This window comes from Scyliorhinus torazame, unplaced genomic scaffold (genome assembly GCF_047496885.1).
Source record: "Scyliorhinus torazame isolate Kashiwa2021f unplaced genomic scaffold, sScyTor2.1 scaffold_979, whole genome shotgun sequence".
NCBI lineage: Eukaryota > Metazoa > Chordata > Chondrichthyes > Carcharhiniformes > Scyliorhinidae > Scyliorhinus > Scyliorhinus torazame.
This window is the reverse complement of record NW_027308706.1, coordinates 24,128-50,039: the sequence shown is the minus strand read 5'-3', so window position 1 is coordinate 50,039 and position 25,912 is coordinate 24,128. Positions and strand designations below refer to the sequence as shown.

Sequence of the window (25,912 nt, the reverse complement as noted above, 5' to 3'; positions counted from 1 at the left end):
AACAGTGACTGCACTTCAAAAGCACTTCTTTGGCTGTAAACCACTTTGGGACGTCCTGTGGGTGTGAAAGGCACAATAGAAATGCAAACTGAAGATTTCTGTTATCTGATCTTGTTATCTGGAATTTAATTGATGTCAGCCACCCCCAACTTACCATTTAATAAATTCACTTTGGTTCAGACAAGACTTTAACCAATTGAGGCACATTCAGAATCCTCTGGATAGTAAATTTTAAAAGTTTATTGAATGAAAAATATTTACTGAACAGCTTTAAGACATTGACTTTTACAACTTCGTGTGGGTGATCAGTCTGTAGAAGCGTAACCCTCTCTGGCTCCTTCTCTGACAGTAATTCTTGTGGAATTCAGCCTCGGGAGTCTGGCTCCTTCTTTTATAGTAATTTCCTTGGAATTCGACCTCGGGAATCTTCAGTACTTGGCCAGCAAGGAAGACCTTCAGAACCTCTACTTTTATCCCCAAAGTGACCATTAACTCACGTCAGAGTTGGGCCTGTTGTAACATGATCATTCGTCAATTTGGTCACTAGATTAATTTAATTGGATCCCCAATTACTGACACCACATTCTCTCATTAACTTAGACAGGAATAGAATAGAACTGTTACATACTATCCCTTTATCTGATTCTATACAATCCCTTATTCATACAGTTTCAAATGTTGAGGCTAATCTGATCTTAAAGGCCTCTCTCACCAGAACATTTGTCTTTATTTCATATTCTTTACATACACAGCAGTTAAGCTTTGACATTATTACAGCAAATAAAACTTTGTCTTTCACTATAACCACGGATTCATGATGGCTTCATTAGTTGCAATTCGATGAAGGCTCCCGAGGTATTATTGCTACTGGCTGGTAGCTAATTAATACAGTAATCTAATTCATACACTTGGTTAATACAAGATACACTGGTTTAAAAAGACAGTTTGTGGAAGGCAATATCTTTCTTTTTTACTTATCTTGATCAGGTTGAATAATAAGCTTATTCTTGAGCCAGACTTGGGTAGAATATGATAGCCCGCTATTTATCAAAATATGATAAACGATTTCTGCTAGCTCTGCAGTTTAGAAACATTTGGGTTTGTACAATCTTAATTTATAAAAGAACAATTCAGCCATTGCAATATTATCGATTACATTGTTTCGTGAATTATAAATTATATTGAATAATCAACTGTTTGGTGACTGGCTTCTAATATGAAATCAATAAGTGATTAATAAAGAAATGTTACATCATCTGTGTAAGAAGCTAGATGTTATAGTTTAAAATGGCTTCCTTGACCTTGTTACTTATAACCATGAATATGGTGCAAAAGTGATGGAATTATAAAATTAAATGGATTTGCCAGTCCTACCTACAGTTTTGTACATTACAACAATGACTACACTTAGCACTACACTCATTATGCTTCACCCGATGTTTATGTATTTACATTGTGTATTTATTGTACGTCCTATGCTTTTCTTGTATGGAACAATCTGCCTGGACTGTACGCAGAACAATATTTTTCACTGTACCTCAGTGCACCTAACAATATATCTAAATGTAAAATCTAAATCTTTTGGAGGGGCTGTGATACTATACAAAAGGATTTTTAAAAATATTTTCCTCAAACTTGGTGCCCTCATCAAAATGATTGATGAAGATTTAAATGTTGTTTTCCGATTAAGGGGCAATTTAGCATGGCCGACTCCACACATCTTTGGGTAGACATGGGTAGAATGTGCAAACTCCACACGGACAGTGACCCAGGGCTGGGATTCGAACCCGGGTCCTCAGCGCCGTAGTCCCAGTGCTAACCACTGCCCCACCGTGCTGCCCCGATTGAGCTTTAATTTTGAGTAAAATTTTGATTCTCTTCGAAATTCTCAATAAAAATCCAAACACACAATAACCTGATCACAGGCAAGTTGTTGTGATCAGGAGTGCTCAGAAAAGGGCGCAAGAAACAGATTCAACTATTTCTTTCAAAAGGGAATTGGGCTCGTCCTTGAAAAGAAAAGAACATTTCTTGACAATGAGATTAATTAATTGGCTCTTTCACAGATCTGGCATTAGCACGATCGGCCGAATGGTCTCCCTCTGTGTGACCTGAGCTTCGTGTGCTGTTAACATGGGTGGGAATAGTGGTAAAGGGACCTGGGTGTGAATGGACCCGGGCGTCCTGTCAATAAGTCACCGAAGGATAACCTGCAGGTGCAGCAAGTTATTAGGAAGGTTAATGGGATGTTGGCCTTTATCACAAGAGGATTTGAGTACGGGAGGAGTGAAGACTTGCTTTGGGGCAGCACGGTAGCATTGTGGATGCTACACAAATGCTTCACAGCTCCAGGGTCCCAGGTTCGATTCCGGCTTGGGTCACTGTCTGTGCGGAGTCTGCACATCCTCCCCGTGTGTGCATGGGTTTCCTCCGGGTGCTCCGGTTTCCTCCCACAGTCCAAAGATGTGCGGGTTAGGTGGATTGGCTATGCTAAATTGCCATAGTGGCCAAAATTGCCCTTAGTGTTGGGTGGGGTTACTGGGTTATGGGGATAGGGTGGAGGTGTGGACCTTGGGTAGGGTGCTCTTTCCAAGAGCCGGTGCAGACTCGATGGGCCCAATGGCCTCCTTCTGCACTGTAAATTCTATGATTCTATGAATAGTATAGAACCTTGGTTAGACCACAGCTGGAGTACTGTGTGCAGTTGTACTCCCCTTACCTTAGGAAAGGTATTATTGCCACAGAGGGAGGGCAATGAAGATTCACTAGAATTGTTCTGAGCAAGATCGGACTGTCCTATGAAGAGAGACTGGGGAACCTGGGCCTCTTTTCTCCAGAATTTTGAAGAATGAGAGGGGATTTCATTGAAACTTATAAAACCCATAAAGGAATAGACAGGAATAGACAGGGTAGGTGCAGGTGAGATGCTTCCCCTGGTTGGAGAGTCTGGAACCAGGGGACCCAATTTCAAAATAAGGAGGAAGCCACTTAGGACTGGTCTCGGAGGTGACATTTCTTTACTCAGAGGGTTGTGAATCTTTGGAATTCTCTACCCCAGAGAGCTGTGGGAGCTCAGTCATTGAGTGTGTTTAAAGCAGAGACTGACAGATTTCTAAATACCAATAACACAAATGGATATGGGGATAGTGTGGGGGAAAAGGCATTGACGTGGATGATCAGCCATGATCGTATTGAATATTGGAGCAGGCTCAATGGGCTGAATGGCCAACTCCTCCTCCTTTGTTCCAATGATATAAAGATAGGTAGGAAAGTAAATTGTGAAGGGGACATAAGGAGGTTAAAAAGGTATATGTTAAACGAGTGGAATAAAATCTGCCAAATGGAGAATAACGTGGGAAAATGTTTTGTCCATGTTGGCCAGAAGAATAAAAAATCTTATTATCTAAATGGTGAGAGATTGCAGAGCTCTGAGACTCAGAGGGATCTGGGTGTCCAAGAGCATAAATCACAAAAGGCGAGTATACAGGTACAGCAAGTAATTAGGAAAGCTAATAGAATGTTATTGCTTATTGTGGGGGAATTTGTCTCACTAACTTGATAGAGTTTTTAGAGGAGGTCACTAAGATGATTGATGCAGGTAGGGCAGTGGATGTTGTCTATATGGACTTCAGTAAGGCCTTTGACAAGTTCCCTCATGGTAGACTAGTACAAAAGGTGAAGTCACACGGGATCAGGGGTGAGCTGGCAAGGTGGATACAGAACTGGCTAGGCCATAGAAGGCAGAGAGTAGCAATGGAAGGATGCTTTTCTAATTGGAGGGCTGTGACCAGTGGTGTTCCACAGGGATCAGCTGGGACCTTTGCTCTTTGTAGTATATATAAATGATTTGGAGGAAAATGTAACTGGTCTGATTAGTAAGTTTGCAGACGACACAAAGGTTGGTGGAATTGCGGATAGCGATGAGGACTGTCGGAGGATACAGCAGGATTTAGATTGTTTGGAGACTTGGGCGGAGAGATGGCAGATGGAGTTTAATCCGGACAAATGTGAGGTAATGCATTTTGGGAGGTCTAATGCAGGTAGGGAATATACGGTGAATGGTAGAACCCTCAAGAGTATTGAAAGTCAAAGAGATCTAGGAGTACAGGTCCACAGGTCATTGAAAGGGGCAACACAGGTGGAGAAGGTAGTCAAGAAGGCATACGGCATGCTTGCCTTCATTGGCCGGGGCATTGAGTATAAGAATTGGCAAGTCATGTTGCAGCTGTATAGAACCTTAGTTAGGCCACACTTGGAGTATAGTGTTCAATTCTGGTCGCCACACTACCAGAAGGATGTGGAGGCTTTAGAGAGGGTGCAGAAGAGATTTACCAGAATGTTGCTGGTATGGAGGGCATTAGCTATGAGGAGCGGTTGAATAAACTCGGTTTGTTCTCACTGGAACGAAGGAGGTTGAGGGGAGACCTGATAGAGGTATACAAAATTATGAGGGGCATAGACAGAGTGGATAATCAGAGGCTTTTCCCCAGGGTAGAGGGGTCAATTACTAGGGGGCATAGGTTTAAGGTGAGAGGGGCAAGGTTTAGGGTAGATGTACGAGGCAAGTTTTTTACGCAGAGGGTAGTGGGTGCCTGGAACTCGCTACCGGAGGAGGTGGTGGAAGCAGGGACGATAGTGACATTTAAGGGGCATCTTGACAAATACATGAATAGGATGGGAATAGAGGGATACGGACCCAGGAAGTGTAGAAGATTGTAGTTTAGTCGGGCAGCATGGTCGGCACGGGCTTGGAGGGCCGAAGGGCCTGTTCCTGTGCTGTGCATTTCTTTGTTCTTTGTAATTCAATACAAAAGTAGGGAGGTTATGCTTCAGTTATACAGGACATCAGCGAGACCACATCTGGAGCACTGTGTACAGTATTGCTCTCATTTAAGGAATGATGTAAATGTGTTGGAAGCAGTTCAGAGAAGGTTTACTGGACTCATACCTGGAATTGGAGTCTGGTCTTATGAGGAATGATTGGACAGGCTGGGCTTGTGTCCGATGGAGTTTAGGTGACTTGATTGAACCGTATAAGATCCTGAGGGGCCTTGTCAGGGTGGATGTGGAAAGCTTGTTTCATCTTGTGGGAGAATCTAGAAATTGGAGTCACGCTAAAAGTAATAACTTGCCCACTTAAGGCAGAGGAGAACATTTTCCCTCCCGAGGGTCGTGAGTCTTTGGAACTCTCTTCCTCAAAGGGCAATGGAAACAGAGTCTGTGAATATTTTTAAGGCAGAGCTAGCTAGATTCTTGCCAAGAAGGTGAAAGGTTATCGGTGGGTCAGCGGGAATGTGGATTTGAGGTTACAATCCGATGAGCTGGGAACTTATTGAATGGTGGAGCAGTCTCGAGGGGCCGAGTGGCCTACTCCTGCTCCTAATTTGTATGTTATCACATCCTTTATAATAGATTGTAGCATTTTCCCTCCTACTGATGTCAGGCTAATGGGTCTGTGGTTCCCCGTTTTCTCTCTCCCTCCTTAAATCGTGGGGTTACATTTACCACCTTCCAATCTGCAGGAACCATTCCAGAATCTATAGAATTTTGAAAGATGATCACCAATGTATCCACTATCTCTACAGCCGCCTCTTTCAACACTCTGGGATGGAGAGCAGCAGCTTTTGGGATTTATTACCTTTCAACCACATTAATTTCTCCAGTACTACTTTCTCATTAATACTAATCTCTTTTAGTCCCTCGTGCTCACTGGTCCCTTGGTTCTCGAGTGTTTTTAGGACAATTCTGTATCTTCCTCCGTGAAGACAGACCACATTGTTTCGTTTCTCTGTCATTTCCTTATTCCCCATTATAAACTCTCCTGTCTCTGCCTGGAATGGACCCACATTGGTCTTTGCTAATCTTTTCCTTTTCACATTCTTAAAGGAGCTTTTCCAGTCGGTTTTTATGTTTCTCGCCAGTTTGCTCTCATTCTATTTCCTTTTGATCAGTTTATTGATCCTTCTTTGCTGAAACAAATTCTCAAACCTAAACTTACACTTATTTTGGCCACTTTATGAGCCTCTTCCTTTGATCGAATGGATTTTTAATATTTCTTGTACGCCACAGTTGCATCAATTTTCCTGTCTCAGATTCCCTGAGAGAGAAAGAGAAGAGAGAACGAAATGCAGTCCTGGGTGTAATTGAAGCAGGAACAATAAGAGCAGAATCCATCACTGTAATCAATTGTGAACTTGTTGGTGTCTCAGCAGGGACGAGGAAACACAGAAACCCTTCCCACACTGAGAGGTGAACGGCCTCTCCCCAGTGTGAACTCTCTGGTGTGTCTGCAGGCTGGACAACTGAGTGAATTCCTTCCCACACACAGAGCAGGTGAACGGCTTCTCCCCAGTGTGAACAAGCTTGTGTCTCCGCAGGTTGGATAAGTGAGCGAATCCCTTCCCACATGGAGAGCAGGTGAACAGCCTCTCCCCAGAGTGAACTCGCTGATGTATCCGCAGGTTGATTAACTGAGTGAATCCTTTCCCACATGGAGAGCAGGTGAATGGCCTCTCCCCAGTGTGAATGCGTCGATGAATCTCCAGCGCAGATGGGGCTCTGCATACCTTCCCACAGTCCCCACATTTCCACTGTTTCTCCATATTTTGGGTCTCCTCGAGTCTCTCTAGGTTGGACTATTAGTTGAAGCTTTGACCACACACACAGAACACGTGTACGGTCTCTCCCCGCTGTGAATGGTGCGATGTTTTTTCAGGCTGTGTAACTGGTTAAAGCTCTTTCCACAGTCAGTGCTCTGGAACACTCTCACTCGTGTGTGTGTGTCTCGGGGCTTTTCCAGTCACACTGATGGTTAAAATCTTTTGAAGCCAACAAGTTGGGCAGGCATGACCCCTTCTAGATAATGGCTGATGAATCGAGTGACTGTCAGATCTAGACGTGATGTTTGAGATTTCTGTCTGTAAATCCTATCCTTTTAACATCCTGTAAAAGGAGTTTACAAAAGACATCATTGTCAGTACAGGATAGAAATTCAGAACAGACAATTCTAGTTTCTCTGGAACATTCTTTTCTCTCTTGTTCCCCCAAAAGCTGTAAATCTCCATCCCACACACTCTCCCTCCATTCTCACTCTGCTGTATCTAATGTTCGTTCACCCTCCCAATTCTCCTGAAGGTGCTGATTCAGGCTGATTGACAGATCCATGCTCACTGCTTCCTGTCCTGGACACGGAGATCATAACAAACAGGAGCTGCAGTCGACCTGAAAGCCTATCGAGCCTGCTCAACCATTCAATGGGGTCATTGGCCGATCTACCTCAGCACCATTTCCCCACACTATCCCCCATATCCCTTGATATGTTCAATATTGAGAAACCAGTCAATCTCTGTCTTGAAAATACTTGATGACTGAGGCTCCACAGTCCTCTGGGGTAGAGAATTCCAAAGCTTCACTACATTGTCTTTAAATTCATTGACGGTCCCAGCCCCGTGTCACTGTCCATGTGGAGTCTGCACATTCTCCCGTGTCTGCGTGGGTCTCACCTCCACAACCCTAAAAGATGTGCAGGGTCAGTGAATTGGCCATGCTAAATTGCCACTTATTTGGGGGAAAAGGAATTGGGTACTCTGAATTTTTTTTTTAAATTAATTTACGGGATTTGGGTGTCACTGGTTAGGCCAGTATTTGTCGCCCATCCCTAGTTGCCCTTCAGATTGTGGTGGTGAGTGGCCTCCTTGCACACCCACTGTGCTGTTAGGGAGGGAGTTCCAGGATGTTGCCCCAGCGACAGTGAAGGAACGGCGATATATTCCCAAGTCGGTCTGGTGAGTGACTTGGAAGGGAACCTCCAGGTTGTGGGGTTCCCAGGTATCTGCTGCTCTTGTCCTTCTAGATAATAGTGGTCGCTTTGCTGAGCACCTTAGGTCTGTGCACATTCAGGACCCTGACCTTCCCGTTGCTTGCCATTTTATTTATTTATATAAATTTGGAGTACCCAATTCATTTTTTCCAATTCAGGGACAATTTTACGGTGCCAATCCTCCTACACTGCACATCTTTGGGTTGTAGGGGCAAACGCCAAGCAGACACGGAGAAAATGTGCATACTCCACGTGGACAGTGATCCAGAGCTGGGATCGAACCTGGGATCTCGGTGCCGTGAGGCAGCAGTGATTAACCACTGTGCCATCGTGCTGTCCCTGCTCGCCATTTTAACACAAGACCCTGCTCCCATGCCTGCCCTTGGCTTGTTGCAATGTTCCAGTGACGCTCAACACAAACTGGAGGAACAGCATATCATCTTCCGGTTAGGAACGCTACAGCCTTTCGGTCTCAACATCAAATTCAACAACTTCACCCCCACCTCAACCCATTTGTTTTCTTTCCATTTCATTTGAACTGTCTATTACCTTTTATTTCTTTCTTGTCTTTCTTCATATATATATTTGCCCCTCACTCTTTCCCCCTATCTTATCCCCCCTTTCTTTACCTTTTGTCCTCTTTGCTTCCCCCTTCACCCCTTCTTCTCATTTTGTCTCTCTCCCAACCATGCCCCCTCCCCCCACATCTACATCTGTCACAGCTTACCCTCTGAATTTAGTTTCTCTGCTGTTTGGTCTTTCACACTTTTATTCTCTCTGGGGCTGCCATTATAATCTTTATTTTATTAATAATCTTTATTGTCACAAATAGAATTACATTAACACTGCAATTAAGTTACTGTGAAAAGCCCCTAGTCGCCACATTCCGGCATGTGTTCGGGTACACAGAGGGAGAATTCAGAATGTCCAAATTACCTAACAGCACGTCTTTTGGGAATTTTGGGAAGGAACCGGAGCACCCGGAGAAAACCCACACAGACACGGGGAGAACGTGCAGACTCCGCACAGTGAGCCAAGCCGGGAATTGAACCTGGGACCCTGGCGCTGGGAAACCACAGTGCTAACCACTGTGCTACCCATTAGCACTCTTTTTCCATTTTTTCTGTGGTCCTGACTCATCTGTCTTTCCCTCGCCCGACAGTATAAATATCTCCCACTTTCTATCCTTTTTACCTTTGACAAAGGGTTACCTGGGCTGGAAAATATTCGCTCTTTTCTCTCCTTACAGATGCTGCCAGACTGGCTGAGATTTTCCAACATTTTCTCTTCTGGAAATATATAACGTAGGTACAGTACTATATTACACAACTAGAAATAATAATAAATGTGCTTTATTACAGAACCAATAATATATCTAATCTGTACAATATAACACTACACATATTTCAATCCAACATTAATTTACTGTCCCTTAAATGTCAGCCATCTCCTGGGGAAACCAGCCCATTAATTGTGAACACTAGGAAAGAGACCATCAGGGGCAGCAAGGTAGCACAGTGGTTAGGCCAGTTGCTTCACAGCTCCAGGGTACCAGGTTCGATTCCTGTCCGTGCAGAGTCAGCACGTTCTCCCCGTGTCTGCGTGGGTTTCCTCCGGGTGTTCCGGTTTCCTCCTACAGTGCAAAGATGTGCAAGTTAGGTGGATTGGCCCTTAGTGTGCAAAAAGTTTAGGTGAGGTTACTGGGTTTTGGGGATGGGGTGGGCTAAAGTGGGATGGTCTTTCCAAGGGCCGGTGCAGACTCAATGGGACAATTGGCCTCCTTCTGCACTGGAAATTCTATGAATCCTTTTAGCCAGTCAAATAAATGTGTTGAGCTGAGGGAGCAAAGGATGTCAATGTCTTTAAGAGAGAGAGAGACCTGGGCCAAGCTTTCCAGAGTCTGCACCCTCCCTGGATTCACTGCCTTTCCCTTCAGTTGCTGCAAGTGACCAATTGAAGGTGAGAATGAGAAAAGAAATGGAAAGGGGGGGGGGGGAAGAAAGTGTTTTACTCACAGATGTTGCGCACAGCAGGACTTTTCAGTCTGAATGAAGCTGGAACGTCATTAACACAACGCCCGCACTCTGATTGGTTGGAGGACCAGAGTCTTTCCGGTCCTCCAACACTTCCCATTGGTTTCTGGCCAACTGAAAACATAAGCAACGGATGTCACGTGATCATTGATGCCCTTTTGACCTCAATTGGAATAACCGTCACTACGCATGCGCAGCATCTCCTCTCCTTTGGACATAGGGGACTATGGGAGACTCAGTCGCCAGTACCCATCCGGAGCCCAATCTCCAAACCCCTGGGACTGGGATGAAAGTGGGAGTGGAGGGCAGGGACCCCATTCCGGACACAAAGTACATGTAACTGGGTTCGATTGGGTTTGAATCTGATGTCCCCCTTAGAAAACAGTTTGTTAACTTCAGACATCTGGGTGACATATTGGGGAGGGCAATAGGTGAGAGTGAAATTGAACCCGAGAGTCAGCACCTTCAGGGGAGGAGAATTGGGGGGAAAGCAGGAAGAGGATAGTGGGATGAATTAGTGTTACAATCAATAGGGAGGGAGTGTGTGGAGGCAGAGACAGAGAGAAGCAGTATTTTCTGTCACATGATCATGAGCTTGGACAATTTTAACAAATCATCTGTGAAACCCGGATTTACAATGTCCCTGTGAATCACCTTGGGAAATTTAATTACATTAAATGTGCTGTATAAATGCAAATTAATCTGGTTATTGAAGACTGACGCTTGGCCTCCTCCACTACCCTGAACACCAAGTCCCCGAACATGAACAGTCTGATTAACCAGCTTATTCACACAGATCAGACCAGCCCACCCATTCTCAGTGAATCTGCTTTGCTCAGGCTCCTTGTAACTCCATCCCTGCTCTCACTGCGCTGAGCTCAAGTGCGAACAAAGCATTTATGTCTTCAGATTTTTAGCTTGAGAGGTTAAACCTATCAGGAGACAATGAATAGGCCGGGTCACTGCTCTCTTCACAATACAAAGCTTTGGGGCTAATGGAGGGCTGTAAATTATGAAAGATTTTGATACACAGGGAGAATGTTTTCACTTGTAATGGTAAGAGCAAAACTAGAGGCTATCAATGTGATAATCTAATCAGGAATTCAAGAGAAATTTCTTCCCCAGAGAGTGGTGGGAATGTGGAACTCGCTACCACAGGGATTGGTGGAGGTGAATAACATCGATATATTTATGGGGAAGCTGGATGAACACATGAAGGAGAAATGAACAGACGGATACACTGATCGAGTCAGATGGGAAAGCATGAGAGGAGGCTCAGGTGAAGTCTAAACACTGGCATGGGTTGGTTGGGCTGTTTCTATGTTGTATATTCAATGTAATTTAGCCTGGTATTGCCTTTAACTCTCACATAGTCGATTCCGGGTGAAAGAGAAACAATTTCATTCCCAGAAAAACATTTCAGCTCTTGTCCAATTAATGCCTCTTGTCAGCCAGGTGTCCGTGTAAGGAGTCAAGGTATTCAATGCAACTACAAAGATCTCATGTAATTTGTACCAATATATCTTTGAAGAGACAATCTTTTTTTCAAATGGACTGGATTATTTAAATGTATTAGGTTTTAATCAATTCTTTAAAGTGCTTGATTATCAGACAGTCTTATTCAAATCGGAGAGTTTGTTTTATACAAGACAAAGTAGGCACATGATCAGCACCCCATTCACCATCTCCACCATTTAAAATATATATATATATATTTATTAAACTTTTTTACCAGCACAATTTTTTCCCCTTACAAACAACAACCCCCCTCCCCCCCCCCCCCCCCCCTCCCAGTAACAAAATAACACAAAATCACACTGAGCAAGAAATATACATGGCAAAATGGTATATTTACATAGCTTTATACAGTGGCTCTCTCCCGCACGTGCCAGTTTCCCCCACCCTTCATGTTATCTCCTGCTCATCCATCACCCCAAGCAATCCCCCATTCCCCCACCCCCCCCCGGCCAGGTTGCTGCTGCTGCTGACCGATCTTCCTCTAACGCTCCGCGAGATAGTCTAGGAACGGTTGCCACCGCCTGTAGAACCCCTGCGCAGACCCTCTCAAGGCAAACTTAATCCTCTCCAGCTTTATGAACCCAGCCATGTCGTTTATCCAGGCCTCCACGCTAGGGGGTTTCGCCTCCTTCCACATTAGCAAGATCCTTCGCCGGGCTACTAGGGACGCAAAGGCCAGAATGCCGGCCTCTTTCGCCTCCTGCACTCCCAGCTCGTCCACTACTCCAAATATTGCTAGCCCCCAGCTTGGCTTGACCCGGACTTTCACCACCTGAGATATTGCTCCCGCCACTCCTCTCCAGAACCCCTCCAGCGCCGGGCATGACCAAAACATATGGACATGGTTCGCCGGACTCCCTGAACACCTTCCACATCTGTCCTCTACCCCAAAGAACCTACTCAACCTCACCCCCGTCAAGTGCGCTCTGTGAACCATCTTAAATTGTATCAGGCTGAGCCTGGCACATGAGGAGGAGGAATTAACCCTACCCAGGGCATCAGCCCACAAACCTTCCTCGATCTCCTCCCCCAGCTCCTCCTCCCATTTACCCTTCAACTCTTCTGGTAGCGCTTCCCCCTCTTCTTTCATCTCTTGGTGTATTGCCAAAACCTTGCCCTCCCCGCCCCATACACCAGAGATCACCCTGGACCATCTCCACCATTGATACCCAGTGGCAGCAGTGTGTAGCATCTACAAGTGGCACAGTAGCACAGTGGTTAGCACCGTTGCTCACATCACCAGGAACCGACTTTGATTCAGGGCTTGGGTCATTGTCTGTGAGTAGCCTGCACATTCTCGTTGTGTCTGCGTGGGTTTCCTCCGGTTTCCTCCCACAAGTCCTGAAAGATGTGCTGTTAGGTGAATTGGACATTCTGAATTCTCCCAGTGTAACTGAACAGGCGCCGGTGTGTGGCAACAAGGGGATTTTCACAGTAACTTCATTGCAGTGTTATTGTAAGCCTACTTGTGACAATAATAATAAGATTATTATAATAAAGAATATTATTACCATCTCCCAACATTTATTTTCTGAGGGGCCTCTGTGGAGTTGAGGTTTGAATCAGATCAGCCGTGAACTTATTGAATGGTGGAGCAGGCTCGAGGGGCCAAGTGGCCTACTCCTGCTCCTAATTCGTATGTTATCACATCATTTATAATAGATTGTAGCATTTTCCCAACTACTGATGTCAGGCTGATGGGTCTGTGGTTCCCCGTTTTCTCTCCCTCCTTAAATAGTGGGGTTACATTTACCACCTTCCAATCTGCAGGAACCATTCCAGAATCTATAGAATTTTGAAAGATGATCACCAATGTATCCACTATCTCTACAGCCACCTCTTTCAACACTCTGGGATGTAGAGCATCAGCTTTTGGGGATTTATTAACTTTCAACCACACTAATTTCTCCAGTACTACTTTTTCACTAAGACTAATCTCTTTCAGTTCCTCGTGCTCACTGGTCCCTTGGTTCTCTCGTGTTTTTGGGACAATTTCTGTATCTTCCTCCGTGAAGACAGTCACACATTGTTTAGTTTCTCTGCCATTTCCTTATTCCCCATTATAAACTCTCCTGTCTCTGCCTGGAATGGACCCACATTGGTCTTTGCGAATCTTTTCCTGTTCACATTCCTATCGGAACTTTTCCAGTCGGTTTTCATGTTTTTCCCCAGTTTGCTCTCATATTCTATTTTCTCTTTATCAGTTTCTTGGTCCTCCTTTGCTGAATTCTAAAACAAGTTCCCAATCCTCAGGCTCACTACTATTTTGGCCACTTTATGAGCCTCTTCCTTTGATCTAATGGAATCTTTAACTTTTCTTGTTCGCCACGGTTGCATCACTTTTCCTGTCTCAGATTCCCTGAGAGAGAAAGAGAAGAGAGAACGAAATGCAGTCCTGGATGTAATTGAAGCAGAAACAATAACAGCAGAATCCATCACTGTAAACAATTGTGAACTCGTTGATGTCTCAGCAGGGACGAGGAAACACAGAATCCCTTCCCACACTGAGAGCAGGTGAACGGCCTCTCCCCAGTGTGAATTCGCTGGTGTGTCTGCAGGCAATTTGACTGAGTGAATCCTTTCCCACAATGAGAGCATGTAAATGGCTTCTCCCCAGTGTGAATTCGTTGGTGTGACTGCAGGTTCTCTAACCAAGTGAATCCCTTCCCACACTGAAAGCAGGTGAATGGCCTCTCCCCGGTGTGAACTGGCTGGTGTTTTTTCAGGCTGGATAACTGAGTGAATCCCTTCTCACACGGAGAGCAGGTGTACGGCCTCTCCCCAGTGTGACTGCGTCGGTGAACTTCCAGCTCTGATGGGGATCTGTATCCCTTCCCACAGTCCCCACATTTCCACCATTTCTCCATGTTTTGGGTCTCCTCCTGTCTCTCCAGGTTGGACAATCTGTTGAGGCCTCGTCGACACACAGAACACGTGTACGGTCTCTCCCCGCTGCGAATGGTGCAATGTTTTTTCAGGCTGTGTAACTAGTTAAGGCTTTTTCCACAGTCAGTGCTCTGGAACACTCTCACAAGGTGTGTGTGTCTCGGTGCTTTTCCAGTCACACTGATGGTTAAAATCTTTTGAAGCCATCAGGGCAAACATTTTGCCTTCCAGATTTAATGGCCGATGAACCGAGTGAGTCTGTCAGATCTAGACGTGATGTTTGAGATTTCTGTCTGTAAATCCGATCCTTTGGAGTTTACAAAAGACATCACAATCAGTACAGGATAGAAATTCAGAACAGATTATTTTAATTTCTATGGAACATTCTTTCCTCTCTCATTCCCCAAAAGCTGTAAATCTCCATCCCACACACTCTCCCTCCATTCTCACTCTGCTGTATCTAATATTCACCCTCCCAATTCTCCTGAAGGTGCTGATTCAGGCTGATTGACAGATCCATGCTCACTGCTTCCTGTCCAGGACACACAGATCATAACAAATAGGAGCTATAGTCGGCCATTCAGCTCATCGAGCCTACTCGACCATTCAATGAGATAATTGGCTGATCTACCTCAGCACCATTTTCCCAAACTATTCCCCAGTTCCCTCGATCTCTTCAATATCGAGAAACCTATCAGTGTCTGTCTTGAAAATACTTGATGACTGAGGCTCCACGGTCTCTGCGGGAGAGAATTCCAAAGTTTCACCACATCCTCAAGTGAAGAAATCCCTCCTCATCTCAGCTTTCTCTCCATTTTCCTGCCTTTTCCCCATAACCCTCGACTCCCTCGTAGGATTCGATGGGGGTGCGGTGATGGTGAGCGTGCCTTTTGTTTCTCTTTGTTTGTGCCTGAGAGGATGGGGAGGGGTGGACTTTAAGGGCGGAGGGAAGTCAGCGGCCTTGGCCGGGGGCCACCATGCTAGCTGGGCGGGCTAGTTATCGGGAGTGAAGTGGGCGGTTGCCAGGAGGAAGGGGGGGTGGTGATTGGGTTATGGCGGAAGATATCGGAAGGCAGGCCTGGTGACCCGGGCTGGGGGCTGGCTTAAAATGGAATCTGGCTGATTGGCAGGGGAGCTCTCTCTCTCTCCACCCCCCCCGCCCCAAGGCTGGTTTGAATGGGCCGGTTAAAGGGGATGGTGGGGCAGGGGTTCCACTCGGGGTTCGACATGAAGACGAGGGGGTGGCGCTGTTGGTTAATAAGAGATTGTTTTTTGGGCTGGGGGAGCATTGTGGCCGATCCGGTATGTGACAGTCAGTGGGTAGTTGGAGGGGATGCCGGTATACCTGATTTATGTCCGGAATTGGGACGAGGTCGACTTTTATGAGGCGGGTGTTAGGGAATATCCCAGACCTGGACAATGCACCGGATGATTATGGAGGGTGATGTCGATACGATCCTGGATCCGAGTTTGGATCGGTCGAGTTTTAAGTCGGGTGGAGGAGGGTCATGAAGTACATCAGGGGGCGGAACCACAGAGGTTTGGGAAGCCGAGGGCGAAGGAGTTTTCGTATTTCTCCCGTACGCACCGGGTGTATTCCCGGATCGACAGTTTGTTATGGACAAGGTGCTGTGGGCCGGGGTGGCCGACTCGGAGATTGTGGTTTCCGGCCACGCGCCGCACTGGGTGGATTTGCGGGAGGTGCAGGGGAAGGGGGGGGGGGCAATGGCCGCAGTGGAGGTTAGATGTGGGGCTGTTGGCGAATGAGGGAGTGTGTGAGCAAGTGAGGGCTGCCACACTGGGCTATGTGCAGTTGAACGACACGCGGGAGGTCATAGCCACCACGCTGTGGGAGGCACTTAAGGCAGTAGTTAGGGGGAGTTTATTTCGATCGATGTGCATAGGGAGAGGGTGGAGCGTGAAATGAAATGAAAAATGAAAATCGCTTATTGTCACAAGTAGGCTTCAAATGAAGTTACTTTGAAAAGCCCCCAGTCGCCACATTCCGGCGCCTGTTCGGAGAGGCTGGTAAGGGACGAGGGCGAGGCTGGTAGGGGATACTCTGAGGGTGGATCAGAGGGACTCGGTGGCCCCGGAGGAGAGGTTGTTAAAGAAGAGGCAGAGGCTCCAGATGGAGTTTGGGTTGGTGTCCACGGGGCAGTTGCGGAGGGCCAGAGGGGCAGTGTATGAGTGGGGAAAAGGCGAGCAGGCTGCTGGCCCATCAGCTGAGGAAGCAGGCAGCGGCGAGGGAGATTGGTACAGTAAGGAACGAGAGGGGCAAGGTGGTAACGGATCTGGAGGGGATGAATGGGGCATTTGAGGCCTTCTATAGGTGGCTGTACGAGACGGAGCCCCCGACCAGGGAGGAGGGGTCGAGACGGTTCCTGGATGGGTTGGAGTTCCCTAAGGTGGAGAGGGGAGAGGGTGCATGGGCTAAGGGAGGTCTGTGTGTGTATGTGTGTGTATGGGGCGGGGAGACCCCATGAGTGAAGGTGTTCCTGGAGACAGGATGGGAGGGGGCAGGGCGTTGCTGAAGGGGTTCTGGCAGGGGTTCTCGGATGTTATGGGTGTGGGGGTGGCCCCGGGTCCGGAGGTGGCGATATTCGGTGTGTCGGAGGATACGGGAGTCCAGGTGGGGAGAGAGGCCGATGTTTTGGCCTCCGCCTCCCTGATAGCCCGGAGATGGATTTTGTTGTGCTGGCGGGACTCGGAGCGGCCGGAAGCGGGAATGTGGGTGAGCGACATGGCAGAATCCCTGCGGCTGGAGAAGGTCACGTTCGCTTTGTGGGGGACGGCAGAGGGGCTCACCCGGAGGTGGAAACCTTTCATTGATCATTCGGTGCTCACAAATGGTTTAAGGGTGTTGAATTTTGAGCTTGAGAGCGGGACTAGACAGGGCTGCTCTCTGTCTCCCTTGCTGTTTGCATTGGCCATTGAGCCCTTGCCGGAGGATATTAGATCTGATCATCGGATATCAGGACTGGGGGGTGGGGTGAGGCAGCACAAGATCACTCTGTGTGCAGATGACAGGCTGCTGTTTGTGTCGATCTCCAGTGTTTCAGTCCAGCCATTATTGGAGTAGTGGATAGATTTTTTTTAAAAAGTATTTTTATTCAGATTTTAGCATTTTAACGTTTACAGCAGATAACAATTTCACAATTTACATGGATGATTTGGAGTTGGGGACCAAGGGCAATGTGTCCAAGTTTGCAGACGACACTAAGATAAGTGGTAAAGCAAAAAGTGCAAAGGATACTGGAAGTCTGCAGAGGGATTTGGATAGGCTAAGTGAATGGGCTAGGGTCTGGCAGATGGAATACAATGTTGACAAATGTGAGGTTATCCATTTTGGTTGGAATAACAGCAAAAGGGATTATTATTTAAATGATAAAATATTAAAACATGCTGCTGTGCAGAGAGACCTGGGTGTGCTAGTGCATGAGTCGCAAAAAGTTGGTTTACAGGTGCAACAGGTGATTAAGAAGGCAAATGGAATTTTGTCCTTCATTGCTAGAGGGATGGAGTTTAAGACTAGGGAGGTTCTGCTGCAATTGTATAAGGTGTTAGTGAGGCCACACCTGTAGTATTGTGTTCAGTTTTGGTCTCCTTACTTGAGAAAGGACGTACTGGCACTGGAGGGTGTGCAGAGGAGATTCACTAGGTTAATCCCAGAGCTGAAGGGGTTGGATTACAAGGAGAGGCTGAGTAGACTGGGACTGTACTCGTTGGAATTTAGAAGGATGAGGGGGGATCTTATAGAAACATATAAGATTATGAAGGGAGTAGATAGGATAGATGCGGGCAGGTTGTTTCCTCTGGCAGGTGAAAGCAGAACTAGGGGGCATAGCCTCAAAATAAGGGGAAGTAGATTTAGGACTGAGTTTAGGAGGAACTTCTTCACCCAAAGGGTTGTGAATCTATGGAATTCCTTGCCCAGTGAAGCAGTAGAGGCTCCTTCATTAAATGTTTTTAAGATAACGATGGATAGTTTTTTGAAGAATAAAGGGATTAAGGGTTATGGTGTTCGGGCAGGAAAGTGGAGCTGAGTCCACAAAAGATCAGCCATGATCTCATTGAATGGTGGAGCAGGCTCGAGTGGCCAGATGGCCTACTCCTGCTCCGAGTTCTTATGTTCTTATAACATTGCAAATTAAAACCACCACAAAACCCCCAAACCCACCCAACCCCCAACTCCCGAACCAACCGCCCCACCTCACTCCCTCCCCTCCCCACTCCCTCCCCACTCCCTCCCCTCCCCTCCTCACTCCCTCCCCTCCTCACTCCCTTCCTCCCCTCCCCACTCCCTCCCCTCCCCACTCCCTCCCCTCCTCTCCCCTCCCCCCTAGAAGTTGACGGGCAACTCATTCATTTTAATGAAGATGATCCTCCCTCGCCATGAAATCCAAAGATCCGACCACCGGGCAAGGTCCCACCTAATAGTCACCATCAGCTGTGGAAAGTTGGCCCCATATAGCTGTCTGAAAGGGGGGGGGGGTCATTGACATTCCCAAATATTTAAATCCCAAGGGGGACCATCCGAAGGGGAAGTTAGCAAGATGCGGGGCCTTATCCCTCAACCCCTCCCCACCGGCATTCAGTGACCCCCAGACTCCACTGGTCCCTTTGGAAGAGAAATCCAGAGAATCACAACCCTCTGAGGGAAGAGATGACTGTAAATATATAACGTAGCTACAGCACAATATTACACGATTGAAATAATAATATACTTCATTATAGAACCATAAACAATATATCTAATATGTACCAAATAACAACACTGGACATATCTGTCAGATATTAATTTACTGTCCCCTTAAATATCAGCCAAATCCTGGGGAAAGCAGCCCTTAAATTCTGAACTTCAGGAAATAGACCATTCTTTTAGCCAAATAAATAAATGTGTCAAGCTGAGGGAGCAAAGGATGTCAATGTCTTTAAGACAGTAAGAAGTCTTCCAACTCCAGGTTCAAGTCCAACAGGTTTCTTTCGATATCACTAGCTTTCGGAGCACTAGTGATATCGGAACAAGCCTGTTGGACTTTAACCTGGTGTTGCAAGGCTTCTGACTGTGCTCACCCCAGTCCAACGCCGGTATCTCCACACAATGTCTTTAAGAGAGAGAGACCTGGGCCAAGCTTTCCAGAGTCTGCACCCTCCCTGGATTCACTTCCTTTCAATTGAAGGAAGAAAATTCGCCATGAATTTTGAATGAATTGAATGAGAAAAGAAAGTGTTTTACTCACAGATGTTGGAGACAGGAGGAGGTTTACCTTCACTTCCGCTGTGACATCACAATGGAGCCCTCCCTGAATCAGCCAATAGGAATTACTCTATTCCGCGGAGTCGTCACTGGGTTCCAGTGCGCAGACGTGGGAGCCCCGCCCGTTCAACCCTCCCACCCTCCACACCTCCTCGAGACAAGGTTTCCAGGCAACCGGCTGACGGCTCCGACCAGAGCTGGAAGCCGCTCTCCCCCCCCCCCTGCCTGAGACTGCGCATGTCTAAAGGAGAGTGGATGCTGCGCATGTGCGGGGGAGCTCACTTCCTGCTGAGGCATTGACCGGAAGGACTCTGGTCCTCCAGCCAATCAGAGCGCGGGGTTTGTGTGACTGAGCTTCACTCCGGCGGAAACTTCCTCCTGGGCCTTCATCAAACAAACCTCCAGACGCCGCTGGTTCTCCAGCATTCTGCACCTTTCATCAGCAGTGACAGAAATGATCACCCCCGCCCCCGGCATGAGCTTTACACGTCTGGCGGGGGAAATACCAGGGGCCGAGGTAACGGAAGAACTCAAACTCTTCCTTATAATGTGTAGTGAATGAAGTATCTCTGATCAGGGAGGCATCAAACCTCCACTTTCTCGACCTGGGGGTGAGCCCTCGAGCAGAACCTCCAGAAAACCGGGGGGGGGGGGGGGGGATGGGCAGTATTTATGATGTTCCCTGTGGTGCAAGCGGACACCAGGTCGTTCTCGGCACGAAGAAGTCGGCGATTCTAGTCTGACATTGCTGTGGGACTGGAAAGAAGGTAAAATCTCCACCCCTCGGGTGCAAAGTTCCCCAAATATCCACATAACCCACCTCCTCACAAGCCGAGACCAACACCCTAGCTTGTAGCTTTGGGGGGGGGGGGGGGGTAACCAGGTAACCAGGAGCTTATCCACCAGAGGATATAAGTGGCCGTTGAAGTGACCAACCACAAAAGAGTTAGTCGAAGCTAACAGCAAAATCCACAAAAGCCTTCGCAATGAACTCCGGGGAGTCGTTCGGGCATCCATAAACATTCATTATTGAAACAACATCTCCATGCACCAAACCTCTAATGATCACATATCTACCTCCTTTGTCCTTGGTACAGGTTTCAACCTTAAAAGGGATATTTTTATTAATAAGGATTGCCACACCCATGCTACTTGATGACAAAGAGGCAAAGAAAATCCTTCCCAACCGATCCAGCCTCAATTTACAGTGTACCTCATCATAGAATCCCTACAGTGCAGAAGGATGCCATTCAGCCCATCGATTCCGCATCTGCCTTTGAAAGAGGACCCTACCTAGGCCCATGACTCCACCGTGTCACTGTCCCCCAGTAACCCTACCTAACCTATTTGAACACTAAGGGGCCAATCCACCCAACTTGCACATCTTTGCCCTGTGGGAGAAGCCATAGAAAACCCACGCAGACATGAGGAGAAGGTGCAAACTCCACCCAGGCAGTCACTCGAGGCCCGAATTTAACTTGTGTCCCTGGTGCTGTGAGGCAGCTGTGCTAACCACTGTGCCACCTTGCCGCACCAAATGAGTTTAAGCTTGATGAGATTCCTGCAATAAAGCTATGTCGACTTTCACCTTAAGAAAGGAGAGGATTTTTTTCCTTCTGATAGGGTGATGGATGTCCCTTACATTCCCTGAGAAAATTAGCAGATTAACTGCCGCCATTAGCTAGACGACAGAGAGAACAGGAACAGATTTTCACACCACAGTCGGGTATGCGCCATGACCCCCTCCTCCAACTCATTTTACACCAAAGGCACCAAAATCTCCCCAATCTGCTCCTTTCCCGGATAAATGCCCCGTCTGTACCAGAGTAGGATAAGTCAACAACACATAAACCCTCCCATAATAACAAAAAGACAAAAGAATCACCACCACAACAGATTCAAGGGGACATTCCTCAATATGACTGAGGACCCGGAGGATTAACCCCACGGCCAGACTATTACCCTCGGGATACCTTCTCTAAACTGAGGAGAAGAAAAGAAGGTCCAACAAGGGAATGGGGATCGAATGTCCTTCCCACATTTTAGACCCACCCGTGAAAACCTGCATCCACCACCACCCACCCGTTGGCAATGGCGCCACTCGGTTCTGCCATGATTAACGTTCGGATAATAGAAGAAAGACAAAGAACAAAGACGACGGATAATAAGCACACGGCACATCTACCGTAACTAAGATAAGATAATATGAGTCCCTGTAACACTCGAGGGAGGAGAAGAAGACATTCAATCGGCCCTCACAGAATAACAACTCCCTTCAACAGGATAAAAGATAACAAATTCAGACAACAAAACAGTGATAAGGAAAGAGTGGATTAGTTAGTCCGAGCTGCAAACCATCCCTCCAAATCCTTACCCTTCATGGATTTAATGAAGGCCGATGCAGTAGTCGGATTATCAAAAGACTTGACGGACTTGTCGGATACAATTTACAGGGTCTCAGGATAAAGCGACAGAATTCACTCCCGCAGCCTTGAGTTCCCTTCAAACTTCATCGAAGCCTCGATGCTTCGTTTGTGTGGCTGCCAAAAGAAGGAAATCCTCACTCCCTCATGGAGCCAGGTCCCACCTCACCTTACCTGTCTCCAGGACCCTCTGGTGATCTTCAAGTTGTGGAAGCGAATGATTACAGGCCTGGGATGAAAACAATCCCTCGGCCTCAAAGACAGGATCCAATGCCCATTCTAATTTGAACCACCCAGGCTTCACATCTAGCTTGAGAAAACGTGGCAGCCGGTCCTCGAAGGACCTGACGGGAGCCTCACCCTCCACACCTTCTGGCTGGCCGACGACTCGGATGTTCTTTCTCTGACCCTCGGTTCTCCAAGTCCCCCAGGACCTCCCCCACGGCACTCAGACGGTTCTCCAAGGATTTAATTCCTGCCTCCGCCGAGGAGGCATTTTGCTCAAAGTTCAGAATTCTCTCCTTGGGTTCGTTGTTCCTTTTCTTGGTATTTTACAGCTCGGCCTCATGAGCTCACAGATATTGAGTCAGCACACTCAGCCTCTGGTCAACAACACGGAGAATGTCGCTGACATAGGTTGGTCAATGACCCCACAAAATAGACGTGCAGGCTTCATGGGCTGAATGGCTGACTGCAGCTCCTGTTTGTTATGGTCTCTGTGTCCAGGACAGGAAGCAGTGAGCATGGATCTGTCAATCAGCCTGAATCAGCACCTTCAGGAGAATTGGGAGGGTGAATATTAGATACAGCAGAGTGAGAATGGAGGGAGAGTGTGTGGGATGGAGATTTACAGCTTTTGGGGAATGAGAGAGGAAAGAATGTTCGATAGAAACTAGAATTGTCTGTTCTGAATTTCTATCCTGTGCTGACAGTGATGTCTTTTGTAAATTGATTTTACAGGACAGTAGAACAAGAGGAATTACAGACAGAAATCTCAAACTTTACGTCTCAATCTGACTGTGTCTCAATTCCTTGGAACTGAATATCACCGGACTTTGAATCTAGAAGGAGAAATGTTTGTCTGATCTGTCGGCTTCAAAAGATTTTAACCATCAGTGTGACTGGAAAAGCACCGAGACACACACACCCGAGTGAGAGTGTTCCTGAACACTGACTGTGGAAAGAGCTTTAACCAGTTACACAGCCTGAAAAAACATCACATCAGTCACAGCGGGGAGAGATCGTACACGTGTTCTTTGTGTGGATGAGGCTTCAACTGACTGCCCGACCTGGAGAGACACAAGGAGACCCAACACATGGAGAAACTGTGGAAATGTGGAGACTGTGGGAAGGGATTTAGAGCCCCATCACAGCTGGAAGCTCATAGACGCATTCACACTGGGGAGAGGCCATTCACCTGCTCTGTGTGTGAGAAGGGATTCATTCAGTTATCCGCCCTGCGGACACACCAGCGAGTTCACACTGAGGCGAAGCCATTCACCTGTTCTCAGTGTGAGAAGGGATTCACTACTTTATCGAGCGTGCGGATACATCAGCGAGTTCACACTGGGGAGAGGCCGTTCACCTGCTCTGTGTGTGGGAAGGGATTCACTCTGTTATGTGCCCTGCAGACACACCAGCGAGTTCACACTGGGGAGAAGCCATTCACCTGTATTCAGTGTGAGAAGGGATTCACTCAGTTATCCAGCCTACAGTCACACCAGAGAATTCACACTGGGGAGAGACCGTTCACTTGCTCTCAGTGTGAGAAGGGATTCACTACTTTATCGAGCCTGCGGAGACACCAGCGGGTTCACACTGGGGAGAGGCCGTTCACCTGTTCTCAGTGTGGGAAAGGATTCACACAATCATCCGACCTGCAGATACACCAGCGGGTGCACACTGGGGAGAGGCCATTCACCTGCTCTCAGTGTGGGTTGGGATTCACTCAGTTATCCGCCCTGCAGTCACACCAGCGAGTTCACACTGGGGAGAGGCCATTCATCTGCTTTCAGTGTGAGAAGGGATTTGGCGATTCATCCACCCTGCGGATACATCAGCGAGTTCACACTGGGGAGAGGCCATTCACCTGCTCTCAGTGTGGGAAGGGATTCACTACTTCATCGAGCCTGCGGATACACCAGCGAGTTCACACTGGGGAGAGGCCATTCACCTGCTCTCATTGTGAGAAGAGACTCACTACTTTAAAGAGCCTGCAGATACATCAGTGACTTCACACTGGAGAGAGGCCGTTCACCTGCTCTCAGTGTGAGAAGAGATTCACCACTTCATCGAGCCTGCGGATACACCAGCGAGTTCACACAGGGGAGAGGCCTTTCACCTGCTCGGAGTGTGAGAAGGGATTCACTCGGTTATCCAGCCTGCAGACACACCAGCGAGTTCACACAGGGTAGAAGCCGTTAACCTGCTCTTAGTGAGAGAAGGGCTTCAGATATCCAAACTGCAGGAACCCAAGCGAGTTCACACCTGGAAGAAGCCATTCACCTGCTCTGAGCAGGGGAAACATTCACTGATCTGTCCTAACTACCGAGACACTAGCGAGTTAATTCTGGGGAGAGACCATTCATCTGCTCTCAATGTGGGGCGGGGTTTTGTGATTCAGCACACCTGTTGTGACTCCAACAAGTTCACAATAAATTACAGATGTTGGCTCCGTTGTTATTGTTTCTGCTCTCACTGACCAGAAAAAGGTGTAATTCTGTTCTCTCTGCATCTAAAGACTATCTCCAGATCATTTGGTGAATTCAGAGTGATGACTGCTCTCAGAGAATTTAAACCTGATGTTCTTCTGTAAAAAGGATTTTTGTCTTACGGATGTTCACAGGAAAGTTTAAGGATTGCTTATAGTATTGTATTCTTTGGGGGGTATATTTGAATTGATGGGTGCTAAGATGTTCACTGTATGTTTTAAAAAGGTTAACTGAGTTCATAGAATAAACATTGTTTTGCTTTAAAAATTACTTTTAAATTTCTGCTGCACCACACCTGTAGAGTGGGCCGTGTGCTCCCCATACCACAATCTAGTAAAAGTTGTGGGTCGGGTGAACTCCATGATACACTTTGGGGTTCTCTAAACCCTGGCCCATAACACATGGTATGAGGGGCAAGTTGTCTGTGGTAGATTGGAAAATTACAATAAACATATCACTGAAAGTGGCAACGCAGGTGGATAAGGAGCTAAGAAGGCAGACAGCATGCTTGTCTTCATTGATGTGGGAATTGACTACCCAAAATTGTCATGTTAATGCTGCAGCAGTACAGAACCTTAGTTAGGCCACAGGTGGAATATTGCCTACAATTCTGGTCCTCACCAGATTACCAAAAGGTTGTGGAGGCTTTGGAGAGAGTAGAGAGGAAGTTTACCAGGATGTTGCCTGGCCTGGAGGGTATTAACTATGAGGAGAGGTTGGATAAATTCGGATTGTTTTCATTGGAAAGACGGAGGTTGAGGGACGACCTGATAAAAGTTTACAAAATTATGAATGGCATGAACACAGTGGATAGTCAGAAGCTTTTTGCCAGGTTGTAAAAGTCAATTACCAGGTGAACATAGGTTTAAGGTGTGAGGGGCAAAGTTTAGAGGAGATGTGCGAGGGAAATTTTTTACACAGAGGGTGGTGAGTGCCTGGAACTCGCTGCCGGAGGAGGTGGTGGAAGCAGGTACGATAGTGACGTTTAAGAGGCATCTTGACAAATACATGAATAGGATGGGAATAGACGGATACAGACCCTGGAAGCACAAAAGGTTTTAGTTTAGTCAGACATCATGATCCGAGCAGGCTTGGTGGGCCGAAGGGCCTGTTCCTGTGCTGTACTGTCCTTTGTTCTTTGTATGACAGTAGACAATAGACAGGCAACCACTCGCATTTTATTTACATAAAATATAGATTCCTTTAAGAGGCAAAAATTAAACAGCAAAAGTGAAGCTATCGTGGCGAACAAGAAAAGTTAA

The 25,912-nt window shown here is 47.0% G+C and overlaps 1 protein-coding gene and 1 long non-coding RNA gene across 2 annotated transcripts; one reads left to right on the top strand and one right to left on the bottom strand.

Moving 5' to 3' along the window:
- Positions 1-218: 218 nt before the first annotated feature.
- On the bottom strand, positions 219-19,639 carry LOC140406891 (uncharacterized). Its single transcript, XR_011939362.1, has 4 exons — positions 19,500-19,639; positions 12,882-14,563; positions 9,031-9,108; positions 219-6,942 (listed from the first exon to the last, which is right to left on the bottom strand). It is a non-coding gene; the product is annotated as an uncharacterized lncRNA (long non-coding RNA).
- A 400-nt stretch (positions 19,640-20,039) lies between these two features.
- LOC140406889 (uncharacterized) lies at positions 20,040-24,917 on the top strand. The gene is made up of 2 exons (XM_072494758.1): positions 20,040-20,283; positions 22,900-24,917. The coding sequence occupies exon 2, from the start codon at positions 23,256-23,258 to the stop codon at positions 24,168-24,170; it is 915 nt and encodes a 304-aa protein (XP_072350859.1). The 5' UTR covers positions 20,040-20,283; positions 22,900-23,255; the 3' UTR covers positions 24,171-24,917.
- Positions 24,918-25,912: the final 995 nt, after the last annotated feature.

What these genes read in the sequence shown, in the direction of transcription:
- LOC140406889 (XM_072494758.1), top strand. Translation starts at nt 23,256, where the DNA reads ATGGAGAAACTGTGGAAATGTGGAGACTGTGGGAAGGGATTTAGAGCC.